The 19,588-nt window shown below is 31.0% G+C and overlaps 1 protein-coding gene across 1 annotated transcript; it reads right to left on the reverse strand.

The window, feature by feature from the left end:
* Positions 1 to 1,125: 1,125 nt before the first annotated feature.
* On the reverse strand, positions 1,126 to 15,363 carry LOC125065425 (arylsulfatase B-like). Its single transcript, XM_047673005.1, has 8 exons — positions 15,306 to 15,363; positions 12,373 to 12,463; positions 11,696 to 11,855; positions 5,661 to 5,887; positions 4,348 to 4,456; positions 2,873 to 3,025; positions 1,630 to 2,298; positions 1,126 to 1,520 (listed from the first exon to the last, which is right to left on the reverse strand). Exons 1-8 carry the CDS (start codon positions 15,329 to 15,331, stop codon positions 1,126 to 1,128), a joined length of 1,830 nt encoding a protein of 609 aa, XP_047528961.1. The 5' UTR covers positions 15,332 to 15,363.
* Between the last annotated feature and the right edge of the window lie 4,225 nt (positions 15,364 to 19,588).

A 19,588-nucleotide genomic window follows, 5' to 3' on the forward strand; every position in this document is an offset into this window, starting at 1 on the left:
TCGACTGCATAGTTAGTCTTTTTTGGGACACTGGTTTTAAGACATTATTCCAGTAATGTCTTAAAACCAGTGTCCCAAAAAACCTAGAAATATATTATTTTGCTAAATTAAAAAATATATAGAGAAACATCTGACATGTTCGCCTTGTTTGGTATAAGGGATAATTCTGTTGTAATTATACTAAGGCGTTATTTTCTATCTATACTAATAATGTACAACGTGTTCGATAATACATTGTTCTACTATGAAAAACTTATACTAAATAAGCACCTAAACGACAAAGGAATACTAAATTAATTACTTATACTTGTTAAAACATAAACTACACTACACTCGTTCGAAAACGATCGTTTATTTTTTAAATGACTATGAAACTATATAAATAAAAGACATGAATTTAAATATTTAAAATCAGTTTGTCCATAAATTATTTATAACTCCATTTAAAATAGACTTAGTGTATAAATGAATAGTTTGTCAGAAACTTATAATACCGTGAAAATCATTTATATACCCTAACTTTGACGTTCTAGATGAAAGCGATTTTCCTGATTTTTTCTAAGTAATTGAGATTTTATATGAATACACGCTATATTATGAACGTTACGTTATGTTATAATTTGGCGTTCAAATTATTTTGTCATTCGAGCTATTCATTGGAAAATGGCAATATCTTTCTAACCGATCAAAATTCAACCAAGGAGTCAAATGTAGGTATATATATATCATATCATAGTTTTGGATCCTGGGAGCATTGGTATGTTGGTAGATTATAAATATGAATATAATAATTGTTATTTATTTAAATTTTATAATGCTTTAAATTTGTATTGAAATATGTATTTTGTTTGCTTGAATAAGTTTTAACTTTTGTATACTTCAAGAATCATTCAAAGTATTCATAGCTTGTACTAAAGTTTTGTAATTTAAAGTTTCGCACATTTGTTTCAAAACTGAAATACACTGTTTTAACAACACAAAATTTTAAGTAATTAAATTGCTTCATTTTTACAACATTAACAATAACATCTTATACATCTAAAATTGTTTTAAAACGTTGTTTATTAGAAATAATGAAAACGTATTTCAACAAAAACAAAATATATTTACAACAATAAATTAAAACTAGACAACACTTTTTAGTAAACATAGTAAATTTCTGAATCCCGTCGCACGATCACATCCGACAACTGACGCTACTGTCCTAGTATCGAGGTCACTTTTGTTCACTAGATAGGTATTTTCTAAGATACCTGCGTCAATATTGTTCGCTGTTGTGTTGGTGCCACTGTTATTATTGTTAGTATCACCAGGCATAGTGTCATTGAGCCAAGGAACCCATATGTAATCAAAGTTTGCTGGATCAGATCTAGCATCCAAGGCGAGTGGTCCTCTTCTCTGTTGCATTGACCACAATGCGCGCAATCTGCTTGTGAGCAACGCGGCTATTTTTGTTGCACGCGACCAAAGGTTATGACTCTCTGATGGATCTTGTCGAACATTGTACAAGCAACCACGAGCTAAAACAAAAATGAATATGGTTAAAAATGTTAGGTCAATTCATAATAACCTTGACAAATCGTTTTTAGATTAGTAACTATTAATTTACAATAATTAAATAAGACTTACTAGGTGTCGGCTCGCAGGGAATAAGGTCTCTTACTCCATCTAATTGACGAATAACACTCGCTTTCCGCATAGCCAATACCTGATCATAATCTAATTGCATACCAAGCTTTTCAAATACTTTAGCAACATCAGAAGACCTAAGAGATGGAAAATAGTCTGGTGGAGATTCCTTTAACCTCAAAAAATCTGATCCATAGTAACCATTACTCAAGCCAGATACATTGCCAACAATGATTTTATAATCACCGGACCTATAGGCAGCGTACACATTTGTAGCACTATCCTCGATGGCTATAAGAACATCATTTCTCTTCGATTCTCCCTCTCCACGTATAGAATTCCATTGATTTACTCCATCTATTCCTGTTCCTATTTCACCACCAGCCGCTGCTAATAAAGTTGGCATCCAATCAGTTATATGCATAATGCCATCCCAAACTTTAGGCTTAAACGATGAATGCCATATAAATGCTGGTACCCTAACTGCTCCTTCCCATGGAGTTTGTTTTTTTCCTCGAAACGGTAAGTTTACTCCCCAATTATTAAACTGGCCTACTGTCGGTGCTCCGTTATCGGATACAAATACAATAATTGTATCTTGTAAAATTCCTTTATTTGCTAGAGCCCTAACGACTTTGCCTATATGTGTATCTAAATGTGTCACCATCTCTGCAAAAATAAAAATACATATTAAATATTTATTTCAAACTCAATACACAATCGTTCTTCATGCAAAATGTTGTTAAGAAGTGGTATTCATTAAATGCATTGTGGAATCCATCAAAAATTTCATAGTAATTACAGAATTTTTAAAATACGAAAGCTAATTTTACGTCTACTGTAGCAGTTATAGATAATGTTTTCATTTACATCTCTTTTTTATGATATAATATAAAATAGTCCTGATGTTAAGTTTTCACCGCCGCCCATGACAATGGCGCTATAAGAAATGTTAACGATTTCTCTACTAGCTAAGATGTTATGTCCCATGTGCCTGTAGTTACACTGGCTCACTCATCCTGTTTAGCGGTAGAATATCTAATGAGTGGGTGGTACCTACCCAAACGGGCTATCACAAAGACCTACCTCAAAGTAAATACGACATCTAAAACAAATGTAAGTAAAGTAACATTTACTTTACATTAACCATGTACAAGTGATAAATGTATTAAATATACTCGAGAGGAGTTAGTTAACTTCATTATTTGTTTATATATTGTGTTCGTATTGCCTTGGTACATACCTGCATATAAACGTCTATCAGAGTGGGCGATATGGCGATTCCTGACAGTACTGAAAAGTGGAGGCTGTAAGAGGCCGCCTTCATTACCCGCATGTGGCGCCGTATGAGCCAAGTGGAGAAACAGTGGACGAGACTCGTTGTGATTTTGAATAACTTAAAAATAATTCATATATTATAATTGGCAAAAAAAATCCTATTAAAACTAGATAAACGAGATTTTTTTCCATTTTTCATAAAAATTTTATAACTCGATAATATATTAAGAGTTTATGATGATGATATAGTTAACACTTGTTTGAGTTTAATTTTATTAGATCACTTATTATTTGTCTGTTTACGATACCAAGTTACCAACATGCCGAAAATTGAATCGATTTAACGTCCATTCTAATGCTAATAAATATTAGTAACTTAAAATAAACATGAATGTACAGGTCACGGATCAAATACCCAAACCGGAACTGGTAACCAGTTCATACCTACAATATCAATTTTAATTTCATAAAGGTCAATTCAAATATTTTAACTCTTTATAATATTATATAAGAGGCAATTAACTAAACATCTTGCAAGCTACAACTAATAAGTACTTACACAATTATTTATTTAGCCATCACAATTCACATATTTATAATTAAGCTGTACCTACATCTGCAGTTCAAGTTCAATAATTTTAATACAAATAAACCAGCTGAGCCGAGTAACAAATATGTGTCGATTATTTCAGCATTACAATAAAAGTGAAAAAGTATCAGTTTACAGAACATCGAATGTAACTCTGGTGCGGTTTGTTCCTATCTAAATGCATATGTGATGAACACACGTTACGTTCAGAACAATCGATCAAAAGCAATATAGACGCTCTACACGGCAGCGATTTTATTTAGTAAACTACCATTTGTAGGAGATACAATTTTGACAAAGCTTAACGTTGTGTTCGAAGTCAGTTTGATCTGGTTCCTTAGATGAATTTTCCTATTTATGTTTGTTTATTCTTATTCAAGAATGTTTATTTTGACGTAAAAAATTTTAAAATAGAGGTTAATATCAACTAGAGTAAATTCTTATTAGCGTAATGAACATCTGATTAACTTTCATTATCATTTAATTTTATATGGTTCTTAAGTACGATGCACAAAACATTCTGCCAATATCAATTTCTTATCGGTTGAAAATAATGGCGATAAAATAATTTGTTATTGATAATAAAAAGTAAACAACCGATATATATATCGTTTGGTTTTCAAATGGCCAACAACAAAACTATTGTTGTTAAAGTCTGAGATACTATGGTTTTGCTGGATTTATTCGACTTCAATAAAACCTCATGCGTGAAATTTGATTAATAAATTGCACAAAACTCACGCACACATACATACGTTATTATTAACATAACAAAAAAGCGTTGCAACAGTTTCTGTTTTTTTACGTTCGTTCCTTTTTGTTGCAATAACAAATTATACGAGAGTACTTACTTTTAATAGCCCTCTCCGTTAGTGCATCTACAATGTATCGATCTTCTTCATTTTGTGGGATATCATCATCGAAGAAATCGAGACCGAAGAATTGTCTCCCGTTTGGCCACTGAAATATTTTATTTATTATTAATCTGTATACTGTAGAAGTTAAAATAATTTTCAATTAAAGATTTAAGTGTAAAAAAAAAAACAAAAGTATTTAACTGATCACATATCATTTAATTAAAAAAAAAAACGTCAGTTTTTACTATCGCCTATAATTTAAGTACTACTTTTAATTCTTTTTTTGTCTTATTTTCGTCAACTGTGAACTTTAATTAATGTTTTTGTATATGTACTGCGTAATAATAATTATTGTAATATACTATAAAATCTAAAGAAAATACGCTATTTGATTTTAACAATATTACAGTATTTATGGACGATGGTGATGGTTTTTGTGCTTTAATGTATATGTTGCCTTACTGTTCATGCAGTTATCACCTGTAATTGAGGTACCTTCTTTTATTTTTTATTTTATGAACTGTGTGCTGTCATGTATCAGTGTGTACTTTGTTGGTGATCAAATAAATAAATAAATGAAATATTTACAAATTCAATATTTTGGCACTAGTTTGTGAAATAAACGTTCATTTTTGTAAAAAGTAATTGCATGTTTCTTCATGTTGGTGTTTGATATAATATATAGATGCTATTATTTTATCGCCTCCAAACTATTTAATTTTGCGGGACGATAAATTTCGTATATGTTTGTTTTTACATATAAAATAATATTTAGAATGCCTGCTACCTTTTATAGGTTTATGTAGTAAATTGATAAGTAAATACTAATGCATTATTAAATAAGAGGTATACTTAATAGGTAGGTTTAGGTTGTATCGCGTTTTTTAAAGACGGAGAACTTTAACTTGAATGCAAACGCAGACTATTGTTTTTAATTAAAATATAAATGGATAAAATTTTCTTCCAAATGTCAACTCCATGGAGATTTAAAACATTTTTCTGTGTTTTCTTTCAATTTAAGGATCTCTGCCTCTAAAAAACACTTTACTTTTATGAGAGAAAACAAATTATATATTTTCTTATGAAATCAATGTTCATTGGACAGTAAAAAAATTGTAGACAAACTATAATCGCTCTATCGCCGTGAACATATGTAGCTCCGTATAAATTATAATGGAACAATATTAAGTTTGCGTTTTTAAATGAAATAATTAACAGAAAAACCCATTTCCCTCGTTTAAATTGAACCGTATCGAATGAAGTGGTCGTTATTTACTGTGTTAACAAACTCCTCTCGCTTCACTCACCCCCTCGACCTTATGATGCGTATAGTAGTCCACGAAGCCGCCTCTCGTACCGTAATGAGAATCATATCCCCTCGACAGTGGCAAAAACTGTCGTCTAGACATACCAACATGCCACTTGCCAACTAAATGCGTGCAATATCCCAATTTCTTTAAATACTCCGGAAACAATTGCTCGGTTATTGGTATACCACGGTCTTCGGAGTTATAAAGTGGCATTCCGTGCATACCTGAAACAAAAGGCATTAGTTTGTTAATCTGTACTAATAAACTGTAAAATAACTTGTCTGATTGTCTGTTTGTTATCTCATCCCAGTTAATCAATGAACCGTAATGAAGTTAACATTGGAATAGCCGGCGATATATGTACAAATTACGGAATATAGCACGCGGAGTCGCTGGGAACACCTAGTAGGTAGTGATTATTCTCAAGTATGAATAATTATTGTACTTATATTATGTAAGTATAAACATTGCGTTTCTCAGAAATTATACCATGATTATAGTTAACTGAATACAATGACTTTGTATTTTTATTTACATAAGTAAGTCTGTCTCTTTCAGAGCTATAATACTCGATAATAGTCAATACACACACCACTAATAAACATAAAATTAAATAATAACTTTCTCAATAATAATAAACTAGACTTTCAGCTTCGACCTCTTCTTACAAATTTCTTGATAGAAAAACCCAGAAACCTTATCTTGTTAGCTAATAGCATTCTAAAAGCTATAAACAATAAAAACAAAATAGTTAAAAAAGTATATGTGACACCCTCTCTCTCGCACTTTTCTAATTGTATGGAATACACAAAAAATAAGGACAAAAACTACGAAATAAAATACTAACATAATATAACTTAATAGATAATTGATATTAGTTTCAAATATAATGCCGTTTCAAAGGTGCGGAAAACCCTAATGGATATATAATTAATATACATTTCTTATTCAATTTAGTTTAATTCTAGACGAATATAATGACATACTGGCATACATTTAACATTTAAACACACAGGTAGTACATTTATTTCTGCTTATTCGTCAGTTTTAATCTAAGTTTCGACATAATAGACTGTTACAAAACCACAAATGATCTAAACTCCATCTCGTGGTACGCGTGAAGTATGGAACTAAAGAGTGTTGTAAGATCTAATTGTATTAAGGTACGATACAACTTAGGTAGTCACGATAAAATATTGACGTTGGACACTTATATTGTAATTTACTTATTCCAAACCCTTTCTAGACGATAAAGCTGATTGCATTTAAGGAAACGATCGATACTTTCAAATACATATTATATATGTATAATAATAATAATAATAAGGGGTGTAAGGGAGTCTAATAAGGGGGGATAGACTCCAAGCCAACCTCACCTGCTCGTGGTGCACCCTGCTACAAACCAACGAGGTAATGGCGACCGATCGATGGCGGTATATCCATCAGGGGAGCTATCTAAAGCTTTTAGGTGTGAACGTCTTACTAAGGTTTAGATAGTACAACTGGCATTAGCACAGGATGTCGGTTACAGGACGGCGGCGGAAGAGTATAAAGTATACCAACGGCGGCGTCCACGGGCTCAGTTAGGAAGCTTACTGTGCGCTCATCAAATTTGGACTAATATGATGAGTTCTCTTCGTCCAAATGAACAAAATTATGAATAATAATCCTTTAAATAAGCCCCTAGTTCCCGGTAGCTCCATGGGGGATGCTGATGATAGTAGGCAGTTAACCCGTGGCGCCAGGGGCAAGATGAATCTCCGGGTGGGAATCTTTAACTATCAGACGACCAATGCTAGTCTCTCGGACTCCGATACCACTGGATCGATAACGTCGTTATTAGCTACGGACGTTGTGCAGGAGGCAAGCGCCGAAACGCCTGCACCCGCCAAAGCTAGCAAACGTGCACGTAGGAAATGGAACGAAGCTATGAATATCTTTATCCTACGCACATATTTCATTCTAACATCTATGGAAACTAATACAAGATCGTACCTTCCCGAACTTCATTCTAGATTCACAGAAAAATTTCCGGATATGCAGGCCAGCAGGCAACATGTAGGAGGCCAGCGCCGGGCTATAGTTCGAAATAACTTATTAACTACTGAACAAATTCAAATGATACGTGAAGAGGCGGGTGACTACTTAAAAAAGAATCCTGGCCAGATCAAAAATAATGTAAGCGGTAGCCAAAGAATGCGCTGGGATAACGATTTAAATGAATTTATTATGAGAAGCTATTACAGAATTACTAAAGTTGAAACAAACAAAACTGCGTACAGACGACCATTACATCAATGCTTTATTTTAGAATACCCTAACCTTTCTCACGTATCTGAACAACGCGTAGCGGATCAACGTAGAATAATTATAAATAACAAACTTATAAGCACCGATAGACTTCAAGAATTAAAAGATGAAATTGCAATAGAATTAGCGAGTCATAGCAATAATAACACAAATCTTACTGAACGTAACACAAACTTGCAAATATCACAAGTACAACATTTTCCTTTAGATAGCACCCAGACAGCAACAACAGCAGCTCCGGACAATTTACTTACTCTAACTCCTGTAAGTCTACCGATTATTTCTGAAAATACTCTACAACCTGATACTAGCTATAACACTGTACAAGGTACTGAACACAATAACAACTTACAACATTCACCTAACCTGTCCAGTGACATACAAAATCAAATTAAAGAGACGTTCTTGTTACTTTTAAATAAATATAAAAACTTGGATCCCACCGATAGACCCAGTATTCCTAAACAAAAGACCTCCAAAAAATTTGCTAGCGTAGTACAATATATAAACCTATCCGTTCTTCCTGCCCACATATCACCAGAATCCGATTTTAGTGAAATTCAAAACGCTATATATTGTGGCGGCGTTACAGCTTCTATATATAATGGATGCAAAATAAGTGATCACCAACCTATACACAAGACAAGGCTTATACCTAAATGGCAAAAAAGATTAGAGGATAAAGTTGCGGCCCTTAGAGTAAAAATTGGAAGACTAACAGAATACATTAACGGCAATACGAGTAAGAAAATAAAACTCGAAGTTGATAATATTAAAAAAGCTTACAAAATTCATTCACGTCATGAAAATGCTAATACAGAACTGACTCATTTTCTCGATACTCTGAAACAAAAACTAACCGCTCTCTCTAATCGGTTACGTAGGTATAAAGAAACTACTCTTAGAAAACAACAAAATGGCTTATTTAATAACAATGAGAAATTATTTTATAGAAACCTTAATGCAAATATACAAGATAGTAATAAGGTAACTTCAACAGATATGCCAGAAGCAACAAAATTACATCAATTTTGGTCTAACATATGGTCTAATCCTAAAACACATCATGAAACCGATTGGATTAAACGAGATAGGGAAATATTAGTAGATTTACCTGAAATGAAATTTGATGAAATTAATATTGATATTCTGGAACAAGTTATAAACAAAACACATAATTGGAAAGCTACTGGATCTGATAAAATACACAATTACTGGTATAAAAAATTTACATATTTACATCCGTTGCTACTTTGTCATATAAATGCTTTTATAAAAAAACCGGAAATGATGCCTAACTACATCACATTAGGGTCAACATATATGATATCGAAAGACCGAACTGATTTAAAAAATCCTGCTAAATATAGACCCATAACTTGTCTCCAAACTATATATAAGATCATTACCTCTTGTCTTAGTCAATTAATTTACAGTCATGTGATCTCACAAAATATCTTAACGGAACAGCAAAAAGGATGTAGGAAGGGTAGTTTAGGCTGCAAGGAGCAGCTGACTATTGATGCAGTTGCTTCTAAGCAAGCAATCACCAAAAAAAGAAATATTTACACTATGTATATTGATTATAAGAAAGCATTTGATTCAGTACCTCATAGCTGGCTCATATACATACTTGAACATTATAAAATTCACCCGTTTATTATAGAATTTCTAAAAAATACAATGCTTCATTGGAGAACTACTCTCAAAATGTTTAATGGCAACCATAGTTTAGAAACAGAAACAATAGAAATCCGACGTGGAATATTTCAGGGCGATGCGCTGAGCCCCCTGTGGTTCTGCTTAGCTCTAAACCCACTATCTACACTTCTTAACAATTCCAACTTGGGTTATAGACTTACATGCAATAATAAAAGTTACACTCTTTCACACCTTCTCTACATGGACGACATCAAATTATATGGAAATAGTTTCAGTGAAATTAATAATCTTGCTGATCTCACAGAAAACTTCTCAATAAATATTCATATGGAATTTGGCATAGATAAATGTAGTATACAATCAATTAACAAAGGCAAAATTGAACAAAAGTCATATTGCCTTCGAACTGGTGAAATAATAGAACCCGTAGATGAAATATCTGGTTATAAATATTTAGGCTTTAACCAAACTAAACAGATCCACGAGAAACAAACTAAGAAAATATTAGAAAAACAATTTAAATCACGACTGCATAAAATACTGAAAACACATCTAAATGCCCGAAACACTATAAAAGCAATAAATACCTATGTCATTCCAACATTAACATATTCATTTGGCATAATACACTGGTCTAAAAGTAATTTAATTAAGTTCCAACGTCTTATAAATACAACACTAACAAAATATAGAAAACACCATCCACGATCTTGCATTGAACGGCTAACGCTACCGCCAAAAGAAGGTGGTAGAGGCCTTATCGATATCAAAAATCTCCATAACTCCCAAATTACCTCTATACGTGCATTCTTTCATCACCAAGCCACTAAGACCCCACTCCATTATGCTATAGTTCATGCAGACATAAAACTCACTCCTCTCAACCTTAAAGACCATACCAAACAGAAAAATGAAGTAGTTGTCTCCACAGAAGAAAAAATTAACACCTGGCTACAGAAATCACTTCATGGGAGACATCGCCGCGATTTGATGGACCCAGTTGTAGACAAGATAGCGTCTAACATGTGGCTCAAACGCGGTGATCTCTTCCCTGAAACAGAGGGTTTCATGATGGCAATCCAGGATCAAATCATACATACCAGAAACTATAGAAAACACATCATCAAAGACCACACACTACAATCAGACCTTTGCCGACACTGCCGCAATAGCTCAGAAACTATACAACATATCACAGGAGCATGTAGTTCAATAACACAGACAGATTATAAACATAGACACGATCAAATAGCTGCCATTGTTCACCAATACCTAGCATTCAAATACAAACTCGTCAATGACAAAACTGCTTATTATAAATACAAACCAGACATCATCCTCGAATCACGTGATTTTAAGTTGTATTGGGATAGGACTGTAATAACTGATAAGACTGTGCACTTTAATAGACCGGACATTATATTACATGATAAGAAAAATGAGACAGTATACCTTATAGATATCGCTGTGCCTAATACTCATAACATAGTTTCAACTTTCACCGAAAAAATTGCCAAGTATACTGATTTGTCTATCGAAATTAAATCTCAATGGAAAGTAAAAATCGTAAAAACTATACCCATTATCATTTCATCAACTGGAGTCATTCCTCAATCACTTTTATCCAGCTTACAGGCGCTTGGTATTCACAAACTCACTTTTATTTTATTACAGAAAGCAGTCATACTCAATACATGTAGAATTGTTCGGAAATTCTTATCTAATGATTAGGTAGTCCTAACCGTTTTTGTTTGGACAAAATCCCGCAAAAACGGAAAATAAAACCTCGATAAAACGAGAGCATTGAAAAAGTAAAAAATATAAATAATAATAATAATAACTCTTTATTGTACACACACATAAAAAAAAAAACTTACATTCAATAACACAATATTAAAAAAATCTTTGTATGTGTCTTTTTAAATTGTATTGGCGTAAATGAATGAAAAAATCATTTAATAATAATAATATCCAACTGTGAGATTTTATCTAAAATTGAGCTAATTATCACCAGTCCGTAATAATCTAATGTTGTCAATAGTAAATTATTTAACACCAACCTAATCTCATTGGATATTTTCCGGTCAAGAGCGCCGTACGAGCTGGCGTGCAAATCGCTTCGCTGTAATACTGTTGTAGGATGACGCTCTGCGTTGCCAAAGTGTCAAGATTTGGCGTTATAATCTGATCCGATCCATGATACGATACGTCGTTCCAGCCCTAAACAAAAATAATAGATTTAAATATTATCATTACTCAAAACAAAAATAAAAAATCTTAATTTATATTAGTGAACTCGGTGAAAGTGATTTACTACAATGTAGTATTAAAATAACATGATACCGATTCACGTTATTATTATTATATCAAAATAGATGTAAAACCTTTTTTTTTTTTTGCTACAAAAGGTGTCAAAGTATCGTTTGCGTGTATTCTTCAATAACGTTACAACACGTAAAAACTGCTCAATCTGGGTCAAAAGTATAATCTCGTGTCTCTCATTCACATACATAGTTGTATTTCAAACTTTGTTTGACGTTATTCGACTATCATCTTACGTTACATCAAATAAGTATTAGAGATAAAGTTGTGACATTTCCTTAAATGTTTACATACATCTTCAAATAAAGGACTTAATTTTAATCTATTTCACAAAATTCAAACTTGTCGACACGTGTGTAATATATTCAATATTTTTTCCCTAAAATAAGAAAATGTAAAATACGAAATTACGTACCATATCATCTACCATGATAAACAATATATTGGGACGTTTGCTTGAATATACACTTCCGCACAAAACGCAGAGAAAAGGCAGCCATCTTAACCTGAAAATATATTATTAATAGATATTTGATATAATATAATACTTATACTAATAATCATTTAAATAGCCGGCTAAGGAATCCAGAATCCCACAAAGACAAATAACTTCAATGTAACATTCAGAAACAACAAATATGTCGTCTTTATTCTACGACTTTAATGTAGAGATATATACAGCAAATTAATACTATATTTCTCAAAAAATCCTAAAACTTCAATTGTGATGCTGGCTGGTACAGGCAGACTTTTATAATTAAAATAAAAATTCAAATACAAATCATAGATAAGATACACCAAAGCAAAGATAGCATGTTTATGAAGCTACAAATATAACAATTAAATAATAAATAAACAATAAATAAGGAAAACAAAAAATTAAATAGCTTAGACCTGATTACTAAGTTCACGTTTTCACGTTTTCTATATTTTTTTTATTTATTGTTCTTTTGAGCTCGGATAAAACCAGAAGTGTTCATTTTAATATTTAACTATCATATAAAACATGTGTACTTTTACGTACATATGTACATATAAATTTTCACCACGCACATATGTCATAAAGAGTCATACGTATGTGATATTTAGCGTATTTTTTATTTGTTTCCTTTCTGAGATTAACTTTATATAAATACTTGTAGATTTTTATGTTATACGTCGTTCATATATAAACTTTATAGTTAATATTAAACGAAATAAAAGTAAATTTAATTCGATTTATTGGTCATGCAGTATTTATAAAAACAGGGTAATTATGAACTGGAATCAGAGATGTTCTAAGCTTTCAAATCAAATCAAATCAAATTTATTCAAGTAAACTTCACAACGAAGCGTTTTTGAAACGTCAATATTAAAATATTACCACCGTTTTGGAAAGCAGCCTCCAGCGAGAAGAAACGGCAAGAAACTCGCATAGTTGCTCTTTTCACATAAACATTGAACAGTACATCTCTGATTTACTATGTGTAACTCATCTCAGTGGCGAGAAAAATATTGTTAGGTAACCTTAATGCGTCTGATAACAATCTGTCACGTGTGCTTCAGTGTCAGCGTGGTGGAATTGGCATTTGTCCAGCATTGGAACATTAACAGACGGTTACTTTAAATACCAATAAATAATTAGCAGTATATGCCGTTAATCTACACAGAAGAGTTAAGGGGTACTACGTGCAATGGGTTTTTTTAGTTAGATCGAAGCTCTCTTATAACTAAGTCATCGCCTGATTGAATCCCTGATTAGGGTTCCGTGAACAATTTGCATTAAAATTGTTAGGGCTTTTTCTGGGTAAGTAACACCCACTCATCAGATATTCGCTAAAATCTTTGGACGGTGGTGTTCTAAGTGGACATTAGAATCGGCAAATTTGAAAGAATTCAAATATATATAGATATATATATATATATACCTATTTTAACAAAAAAAATAACCATAGTATACTTTGTTCTGGAAGGTTTTAAAAATATTGACAAGAATAAAAAAACAGCCAATGAACAACATGTATTTAAATATAAACCAACATCGGTTCACAATGTATATTTTACTAAGAAAAAATTGGCAAGATCCTCAGGAGTAACTCGATTTCACGCATGAAACTTCATACTATATGCATGTAAATGCATAAATTAATCATTTAAATAAACTTTAAATGCAATACTTTATACTTTATCTGTATAATTATTACATCGCACATTCAAATAAAATTACCACAATTATATGACGCTTATGAACATCATAGAAATTGATAAATAATAATATTAGTTTCGTTAAAAAAATTATTATATATATATTTTTAATTTTAAGATATATTTTATATATTAATTATACCAAACGATAACAAATAATGTATTATAAAATAATATATCAATTTTACTATTATAACGGATAGATATTCGTCGGAATTACTCGTCTTGTGCAGGACAGAACAGGAAGGTAATATTGATAACGACTACATGATCCCAAAGCAGAATAAAATATAATATTGAGGTTACCTACTTCGAGAATCTTAGATTTTTGACTATTAATGCAGTGGCAGTATGTGAGTAGTACACGCAGTTTTACAGAACGAAGCGTACTCATCATATTAATATGGGTTTTTTCATCTATAGTGATACAGAGCAATTATGTATATTACTCAGATCGTCTTCAAAGTCAGACCGATTTCAACAATGGTCTTCTATTGTATATGTTACGCTGGTATAACACAACATTTGTATTAAATTTGAATTAGGTAACCTAAATTCTGTGTTAATATTCTTTTATTTATATTAATTTTAATTGAAAGAGGAAAAAATACTCTTTTTTCTAGTATAAACTAGTTCTTTGGATTTGCGCAAAAGCCAAGTATTTGTCGATGTTATTGGGATATAAATGTTACGATAAAAGTATCTTACATGCTTATTTGAACAAACTATATTTAATTAATCATTAAAATTAGTTGAGTCTATTTAGTCGTTCCAGTGAAGTGATAACAAATTAATATTAAAAATATTTATATAGATTCAATTACTAGTTAAAAGGTGATACAACTTACAGGGAGTACGTTTAATAAGCAAAGTAAAAGTTACTACCGCTTTTAAAAAGAAACTACCCTACATACTAACGATATTATTTCATTATTATATATATATATATATATATATATTTGCAATAATACTACTACCTTTCCAATTAAAAAAAAAAAAACTTATAAAAATTAAATGTTATACATTGTTTTTTAAATAAATCGTTTTTCTATAATATCGATTTTGGACTAGATTAAATGATATATGCAACTTATTAAATAACATCACACAATTTTATTCAAATTGTAAGCAAAAATATAATGAAGATATACAAAACAAACTTACCAAATCAACTCCCTTGCCTTTATCATCTTTCAACACAAAAAAAAAAACAAGAAACAAAACCAGTGTAATGATCGCAATCCCCTAGACAATACAACACATGACATATACAATTCGACTTTAACGTATTTAAAAAAATCGAAAGATAGTTAGTTTACTTGATTGTATTACAGAGAACCGGCCCACGCAAACCTATAGCAGATACAGTACTGAAGTCGTGAAGGTTGTTCATAAAGGACTGTTGCAAAATTATACACACAATAGTTAACGGGTTCAATAAAATAATTGTTTATTAATAACACTCTATAACGTGAAATTTATGACAGATTAGGATAACCCGTATTCATTTCTCATTTTCCGACGAGAAATACTATTTCACTAATTATTCTATTCTATTTCTACATATAATGAACAATGACTTACAATCTTTTGTTCTTGCTTTTAAAGTATTATATCTTGTATTGGCTTTTAGAAAACTACTAAATGAAGTATGGTATTGGAGTGAAAATGTAACTAATATAACACACAACAAATGCGAAAGGCATGCATAGAAAATAAAGAAGAGTAACTCATTTATGTTGAACCGAATACATTAAAAAAAAAACATATAAAACCTTACACGTTAGGGACTGCTAAATAAATGCTTTTATTATTATTAGTTTTTAATAATTACAACGTTGTTTCATAATCGTGACTAATACAATTTAATGAAATTCTAATATTTTGCTTTTGCTCAACAGAGAACACGCGACGATTGTGTTTTTATTGTAATAAAAGAGTTATTAAAGAACAAACATTTATAAATATTAAAAACTGTTTTCAAATTTATTTCTAATATTATATTACTAAAAATCAATAATTATTAACAATGAAATAATATTAATCAAAAAACGTAGACATGTTTAATGCAACGTATATATTTTTTTACTTTACATAAGTTATGGAGCAATTTTAAAACATAATAATAGAATTAGTATGCTTGAATTGTGCTGACGTTTTAACTCAATCAACGAACACTGCGAAAGGAACCTTGAGCTATATAACTTTCTTAAACTCTCAATATACTAATGTGACAAAACGGAACATTTCAACAATAGTTACTGCAAGCTATTATGTCCATTACATTTGTTAAGTATACGGAAAACTATTTCGCGTGATCTCGTATTTTTATTTTGCCACAGAATAAAATAATCAAGTACCTATTGCAGATTAGTTAAAGTAAAAGACGAACATTTTATTTTAGTATGCACGACAAATTACCATCAATTTTTATGTAAACGGAATCAATAAAACATCGCTTTCGTTCCATTCGCACGATATTTCAGGTTTTGACTAAAGTTGATAAGCCATTTGCATTTTGATCACATGTTGTCAGTACCTACGTCCGTATAATATTAAGATTAAACTTATGACTTAATTGTTAAAAACGTTAGCAAAAAATTAAAACGTTTAATAATTATTTTGAGACACCATAAATTCAATAAATTTATATTTAATAATAAAATAACGTAAGAGGATTAATTAAAACTACATGTATTTTTATTAACAATTAGTCCGTAAATGTTTCACTGTAGAGCAAAAAAAAAACGCCTTCCGCTTTTGTTTACTTGTTGTTTACTGCAATTAATTTTATTATAATTAAATTAAGCATGCGATACGTTTGGATGAGTGCTTCTGAACTTCCAACCTTCGTTAAAACTATCCACTGGGCCGTCCTAGCAGTATGTATTTAATGGATCATATGATTTTATTTCTATAAAATCATAATATATATTAATTCATTAATGTAATAGATAAAAATATAGGAATAAATCTAAAAATAAAGTATCGCCTTAAAGTTGTTAACTCGACGTTAAACTATGCGTAAACTATAAATAAAAAAAATTATGCCTACTAATTGAAAGCCTTATTATTGACCTTAAGTTCTGAATAAACGTCCATGAACTTAAGCGTCTTTGTTGTTTCCGATAAAAAAGAAAATCAGAATATTCATTTTTAATTATGTACCTATATATTCTAAAAATATATTTATATAGCAATTAAAATAAAAAATAAATTGTTTAAAGCTACAACCATAAAATGATAAAAGACAACTAACAAATTTAAATTTTAAACTTCATTTTCAGAATAACATATTATGAATATATTGAGATAAATATATAAAAAAGGTTATATATTATCTCAAAATACTTATGTTCAATATTTCCAACGTGACCTTTTTTACTTTTATACTGAAATTACTAAGAACTTTGAAGAGAACAATCTTGAAGAGAGCTCTAAGTAACGGGTTATAAACGGTACCGAAATGTGATTTTGAAAATTTACGAGGTACACGATAGTGCGGGGAAGGAATTCTAATGAATAGGGTCTTACAGGCTTATACTAGAAAAAATCTAAAAGAAACAATTGAAGATGCCATAGTCTTGACCATAGTGATAACACTATGACTACGATCTAGTGGTAAACGAATGTTGCCGAAAGACTGTGATACTCTACACTTACAATCGGCTAGAGTCAGCGTTGTTACTAAGCAATGCAACTATATTTTTATTAAAATAAATAAATGTATATATATTAGGTAAGATATTATGTTTATGGATGATATACATAATAATATGGCGGACGGGCAAATGGGCCACCTGATAGAAACTGATCACCACTGCCCTTAGACATTAGGGCTGTGAGAAATATTAACCATTCCTTACACTGCCAATGCGTCACCACCCTTGAGAGCTCACTCACCCTTTAAACCGGGACACAACAGTACTAAGTATTGCTGCTTGGCGGTAGAATATATAATGAGTGGATGGTACCTACCTAGACGGTCTTGCACAAGCCTTACCACCAAGTACGTACTATCTCTAACAATTGACCAATATATTATGATTAATTAAAAAATATATTAAAACTTACATGTTTATACAATTGTTTTGCTCATCAAAACGTAATTATAGCAATGCCCTTACTGTTTACCGAGCCAACTGCTTAAATACTTACATTTATCTATTTGTTTTATGACTTTTGATATCATCAATCGTAAAAAGCCACATCATTAAAAGCCATAAAACAAATAGATAAATGTTAGTATTTAAGCAGATATCTCGTTAAACAGTAAATGTATTGCTATAGTGATAGTCTTGACCATAGTGATAACACTGTGACTGTTGAGAGCTCACTCATCCTTTAAACCGGGACACAACAATACCAAGTATTGCTGCTTGGTGGTGGAATATATGATAAGTAGGTGGTACCTACTCAGATGGGATTGGACAAACCTACCACCAAGTAGATAAAAAAATATTATGACTAATTAAAAAAATATTAAAACTTACATGTTTATTCAATTGCTTTTCTCATTAAATGTAATTATAACAATGCCTTCACTGTTTACCGAGACATCTACTTAAATACTTACACTTATCTATTTGTTTTATGGCTCTGTACGTAAAGCAATATCAAAAGCCTTAAGCATGTGTTAGGGGTGATCCCGAACTATGGAAATTGGTCTTGTATATTAATATTTATCGTAATGATTAATAATAATTTTACAAATTCAGTAGCTTGCAATATGGCATCGGTGTGGTTTGTTGAAAATATAATTACATTAATAAAACTTTAATTAAAAACGAAAATATAAATCGCGATACTGTTATAATTCGTATAAGAGGTAGAGTTACAGAATTAGTAGTTACATAATATAACCGAAAGTGTAATTATAATTTTTGGATTGATTAAACGAAACTTTATTCATCTGCTAGTGCTAATTTGAGTCGGAGGTTGAGTTATGGCTATTTGAATTATTTTACTGCCACTCTGAGTAAAGAAGTTAAGTTTACCAAACTTATGTTCTTAATGCCTTGCACGATGAGCTGGTGTTGTAGCTTGAAAACATGTCTGTAGAATTTTCCAAGATCATCGAATACTTATATCGTATATTATTTATAGGTAATCTCAGCTTCCGTCTCAGTTCCGACATTAATAACCAGGTTTCTATTCCATAAAATTATAGAAAGGATATTACGCGGCATCGTGGTATGAAACGACATATAATATTAAGTCCATGTTAATTTGTTATTTTTATCCGACTGAAAAAATACATTAAGAATGTGGATTAAATGGAATAAATTATTGTAGTAAAATTCGTTATACTTCGCCATGGTCTCAAAGTAAGATTTTTTTCCATATATTTACGATACAAATACAAAATTAAAAGACCAACTGTTAACATAGATTTAAGAATATGAAAAATAAATCAGCATACGAAATAAATAAACGAATATATAGCA

This window comes from Vanessa atalanta, chromosome 7, assembly GCF_905147765.1.
Source record: "Vanessa atalanta chromosome 7, ilVanAtal1.2, whole genome shotgun sequence".
Taxonomy (NCBI): Eukaryota; Metazoa; Arthropoda; class Insecta; order Lepidoptera; family Nymphalidae; genus Vanessa; species Vanessa atalanta.

Bases quoted from the DNA above. Each gene is read 5' to 3' on its own strand.
- LOC125065425 (XM_047673005.1), bottom strand. From the start codon at position 15,331: ATGATAAAGGCAAGGGAGTTGATTTG. The intron at 3,026-4,347 runs GTAAGTACTCTC...ATTATTTTTAAG, and splicing joins AACGGAGAGGGCTATTAAAA to TTATTCAAAATCACAACGAG. The intron at 2,299-2,872 runs GTATGTACCAAG...TTATTTTTGCAG, and splicing joins TGATAGACGTTTATATGCAG to AGATGGTGACACATTTAGAT.